This window comes from Cyprinodon variegatus, unplaced genomic scaffold (genome assembly GCF_000732505.1).
Source record: "Cyprinodon variegatus isolate N-32 unplaced genomic scaffold, C_variegatus-1.0 Scaffold213, whole genome shotgun sequence".
NCBI classification, from domain to species: domain Eukaryota; kingdom Metazoa; phylum Chordata; class Actinopteri; order Cyprinodontiformes; family Cyprinodontidae; genus Cyprinodon; species Cyprinodon variegatus.
In genome coordinates this window covers 436,869-440,787 of record NW_015150666.1, presented here as the reverse complement: position 1 = coordinate 440,787, position 3,919 = coordinate 436,869, and the positions used below count along the sequence as shown (strand labels likewise).

The 3,919-nt window shown below is 36.0% G+C and overlaps 1 protein-coding gene across 4 annotated transcripts in view; it reads right to left on the bottom strand.

Moving 5' to 3' along the window:
* Nucleotides 1-1,584: 1,584 nt before the first annotated feature.
* The window catches only part of mcam (melanoma cell adhesion molecule), a 51,560-nt gene continuing 49,225 nt past the window's right edge, over nucleotides 1,585-3,919 (bottom strand). For all 4 annotated transcript variants that reach the window (XM_015380429.1, XM_015380430.1, XM_015380431.1 and 1 more), the window contains 2 exons: nucleotides 2,865-2,976; nucleotides 1,585-2,757 (listed from right to left, as the gene is read on the bottom strand). In XM_015380429.1, the coding sequence (XP_015235915.1) occupies nucleotides 2,755-2,757; nucleotides 2,865-2,976 (115 nt within the window). In that variant the 3' untranslated portion in view covers nucleotides 1,585-2,754. The remainder of the gene's footprint in view (nucleotides 2,758-2,864; nucleotides 2,977-3,919) is intronic.

Sequence of the window (3,919 nt, the reverse complement as noted above, 5' to 3'; positions counted from 1 at the left end):
TGGGTACATCCCACTGGAGAAAGCCTCTCTGCTAGAGACATTACTCACTAGAGCAGACATCTGCTTCTGCAGCCCCAAGTGGCTCTTTTGATCCGCTGCAGGGGCTCTTGATAGTGGCTAAAAAATGATATAATGAACCAACAAATGTAGTATACTAACAAATTTTTAGACTTTTTTTTTTTTAAATAATATCTGAATTTAATTTTTCACAAGGGAATGACATAAAAAAGGGTCAGAAATATGATTCAAGATCCATCATGTTTGTCATGAGCTTGGAAATTGTCTTTTTTTAATGTCAAATAATATAATATAGAGTAAAATCCATGCCTTATCTTTATAAAATCTTTTTTCTTTATTTTAGAAGGAGATTTTCTACTGTAGATAATTAAAAAAAATAATAAGCAGGGATGCAAGATATTGGAGTTTTTGCCCATAAATAAATATCATAACTGACTGATGGCCGATAATCGATGCCTGTATTTTTTCCCCTCCAATGACCTGGCCTCAGATAGGTGGAAATGCATGGATGGATGTTTGAACATAGGACACTGTTAAAGTCAGTGTTTCAACTCTTAATTTATTATCATTTAACTTTATTTGGTTTGATTTTAAGAACTTAAAACAATACATTTTTGGTAATAACAGTATGCTTCATAACTCAGAGACCTTAAAATGCATTTCAGACACCCAATGCAATTTAACAGAGCTGTTAAAATGTATGAAGGAAGATGATGACATGATTGTCTTTAAGCTGGAGTTGCTCAGTCACAGTCATTCCCGTCTCCTCAGTAGCGCAGATATTATGGGAACCAGCAGGAACACAAAACACTTAAAAAGGGGAGTATATGGTGGTTTAAGGCATTGGATCTGAAGGGGACTCTGTGTCTCTTTGGGTTACCGGTATGTTAGCTCAAGTTTCAATAGTCAAAGAAATTAATTCAATCAAGAGAAAAATATGCAGTGAAAAGAACAACTTCATGCAGTGATTCCGGTCTATCTCTGTCTTTCTTTCTGTTAACAAGATAACAGCTATAGAAATTAAATTCATTAAGATACATCCCATAAAAATGTTATATTGGAGAGCAAATACAGCTTGAATACACACACAAAGATGGGGGAAAAAACATCAGTGCATGGAAATTAAATAGAAAAAATAAAAACCAGCAGTACAAAATGTAATTTTTCTGCAAGGCATCTGATAGTATTATTTAAGGCAAAATGCAACTCCATGATCTGACTGTTGGCAATGCTTTTGATCAAACAAACAAACAAATATGATCAGATGTAAAAATACACAGAAAATAATTCACCAATAGTTCAACTTCTTATTCAGCCTCACAAAAGAATGTCCTTCATTTACAGAACACTGGGAGTCGAAAACATGAGTGATATGTATTTAAAATGACCTGCAGGTTTGTATTTAAAGCATAAAAATGTATAGCTGAAGAGGTGAGGCATCTCTTAACTTTCAGTGTGAAGACTGAAACATTACAGGAAACAAATAAAACTATTTTCCTACCTAAGCTCCACTTTATCTCTAAGAAGCACCAAATCATAGAAACACTATCTGGTCATTTATTTTTATTTTTTTTTGTGTGTTATTTAAATAAAGAAATATATACATAGACTATAGTATGTACACCAACTGAGCTGCATCAGGATGCTCTTCAGTGGATTTCTACGTCACTAAGCGCTTTCCACATCTATTGGCATCCGTGGTAAAGATGTGTAAAGGTTCAAAATACGTGTCTTTCACTGGGAATCCTGGATTATCCGAACTTTAACTGGATATTATTTGGATTGACCTAACCTACTGAAGGCTAAGGTTGATTTTACTTCTATTTTTTTCTGTGTTATTTTGGCCATGGGAATCCTTTTGGAATAATAATTCCGTTAAAAGATCAGTGATGGACCATTTTTAGCTTTCTCTGAGGCGCCACCGGATTTTTGATTCAATTCTGCGGTTAAATGAGATCTTCCACTGAACGCATCAATGCCCAAGAGCTGCTTTTCTTTTGTTTTTTTTGCTCGTCCTAAGCTGTCTGATTATGTCCGACAAACACAGAATTAAACACACTAGAAAAAAATTTTTTTGTCAGGTCTCCCTCATACTAATTTAGGAAAGAACTGTCCAAGATAGTTGAACAGTTCTTTAAAAAAAAAAAAAAGGTTATTTAAAGAAAAAATATTGTTTAGGTAAGTTTTTAATTAAGCCTAACAGATAACAGATGTTCTCTCAAACACCTGGATTTTATTTAGATATATATATATTTATATCTTTGTTAATTTTTTTCTCTCTTTTTCAGAATATATGATCCATAATTAAAGAATTTATTTCAGGATTTTTACACATCTTTATCAATGGAGGCAATACATTTATCCTCTTCTGTGTTCAAAACAGACCCTGTCATTTTAGCTCTAATTCATGTTCAATAGACAATCAGCAGTATGAAGGCTTTCACTAATGAGACGGAGGTTCAAAGGATGGTGGGTGAATGACAGAGTTACATAACGGAGCTCTCCAATTGTGCTTGAATTGAACTTATGGGTCATAACCTACAGCAAGAAATGAAAACATCTTTTTAAGTTGAACAGTGTAATGGTCAGCTGATTAACTCCATGATGTAACTCTGAATGAAGGAGCTTTGGTGGAAGCTTGAAGGCATCTCGGGGTCTGAGCCTGAGAGGGATGCACCAGGAGCAGCTTTCAGGAGGTCGAGGTTCACCTCCTCACTTCTCACCATGCAGTGCTCATCACTCCAGAGGTCAAGTAGACAGGAACAAAGAGATAAGATGATGGAGACATGACGTTATTATATCAGCTGATGTATGTAGCTGTATGTGGTCAGGGATTAGATGTTTACCTGGTCACTGGGTAGCTGTTTTTCTCCATTGACCCCAAGCAGAATTGCCTCCTCTGACTTGTCGCTCTTCATCTCCACCACAATCTTATCTTTGCCAGACTTCTCTTTAGTGCTAATGTGGGACAAGAAGAAGCTCAAATAAGTGACTTAATAATAGCATGATGATGTCAGTCGTTGAGACATTAGGGCGGTTATTGAACGGTACCTGATGTGGATGTTAAGCTTTTGTTGCCTAAGTAAATCTATTCTCCATGCATGGATTAAATGACCTCAAGAAATGAAAAACTGATTTGGTCCTAATGTAAAAGCAAATCTTAATGTGGACCAGCCTGTCAAATCAGCTATATGTCTCTCATTAAAATGAAACTGAGCCAAGATAAAAACATTAACTCTCTGATCAATTATTTACACCTATTGTCAGACTCCAAAGACCATCTTTAATATCTTTATTTTATTATGACCTTCTTTGCGTTTAGAACTTAGGCAAGTTTTTGGTCTTTTCATCCTTTATAGGGAAAGTTACAGTTACCCCCATCGATCAGAGAGGTCTAAAAGCACAAGGTTTATATCCAGCCATTCAGCATAGATACTGCTACCTGGCTGCACATGTTATTTTTGCATTTGACCAACTAGATTATATATCACCTACTGTAAATTAAGTTGTAAAGAGAAAGTTAAGAAAAAGGGTAAAAAGCTAAGTAAAAAAAAAATAACTGAAAAGTTAAAAAATAAAGTTAAAAGTTAAAATCTAAGTAGCTTTATCAGCTCTTTATCTTTACTCTATCAGGTCCAGTCAGCGGCCCAGCAGTCGACAAATAAATATGTGCTTATTGTCGGAAACCCGAATCTGGTCACCCTAGCAAAGATGCTTCAGCTGAGCATCAGAACTAAACTGGTACAAGCATCAGAAATGAAGCAGCATGCACATTTTTGTAGTGGCTAGCTTCCTGCCATGGCGTCCTGCACAAGCATTGGGCAGTCGACTCGTTCATGTGTCAGGGTTCGCCCACAGGGGGGAGGGACAAGCACATGACCATGATTGACGTGTCAGGAAC